The following is a 794-nucleotide window of genomic DNA, read 5'->3' on the forward strand; positions in this document are numbered from 1 at the left end:
CTAAAAATACTCCTAAATGCACAGTGATCGCTGGTGTTATGAGTTTTCTTTGACTCCCTACATATTTCCAGTACTTTTTCAGTCGAGGATCGTAGGTTTAAAAATACATGAGTTGACCGCACTTAGCACCCAGCTCACCTCCCGCCCCAGCGTGGCCACACCTCGCAGCATCATGGTGAGCATCTGCGCGCTCAGTCACTGTGACTCAAGTCTTGCTAGAAAAAAGAAAGAAAAAGAATTTGCCGGGGCTACAAACATCACTGAATTCAAATGCAATACAAAACTTTATTTAAAAACGCATTAACACCGACATGTATTTAGAAAATAAATTAAGGTTTTACATCATATATGGGAGAAAGTTGACACCACAGGAGAATTTTGAATAAAACGGAGAGCGTGTTGCCCCTAACAGCAACTTCCCTGCTGCCCCCGGCGCTCTCAAGGCCAATATAAACCTATCGGGCGCGGCAAACAAACTGTCCTAGTGCCGACAACACAGCCAGAGGGAAAAGATGGCGCCTGTCCTTGGCTACTGGAAGCTTCGCGGGGTAAGTCACATTTCTTTATGTCTCTTTGGTTGAAGTCAGATTCATAGGCCAACACATAACTTAAGAGAAGTCGAAGCGACATGCAAGAGAGCAAACAGTCACGGAATGCAGTGTTAAGCACACAGAAAGACCGTTGGATTTGCGTTTGTGCTGAATTGTATTTGTATATACTTTCGTCCTCAATATTCATGATCTGCTCTAGGTGGAGAGCGCATAGGTCGTCCTCCTCAATCTGGGTATCTGTGA

General features: G+C 44.6%; 1 protein-coding gene across 1 annotated transcript in view; it reads left to right on the plus strand.

The window, feature by feature from the left end:
- The first annotated feature begins 248 nt into the window (after nucleotides 1-248).
- Nucleotides 249-794, plus strand: part of LOC119592656 (glutathione S-transferase Mu 2-like) — a 66,444-nt gene continuing 65,898 nt past the window's right edge. Inside the window, exon 1 of the mRNA XM_037941570.1 lies at nucleotides 249-548. Coding sequence (XP_037797498.1) covers nucleotides 513-548 — 36 coding nt within the window. The 5' untranslated portion in view covers nucleotides 249-512. The remainder of the gene's footprint in view (nucleotides 549-794) is intronic.

Source organism: Penaeus monodon, chromosome 30 (genome assembly GCF_015228065.2).
Source record: "Penaeus monodon isolate SGIC_2016 chromosome 30, NSTDA_Pmon_1, whole genome shotgun sequence".
NCBI lineage: Eukaryota > Metazoa > Arthropoda > Malacostraca > Decapoda > Penaeidae > Penaeus > Penaeus monodon.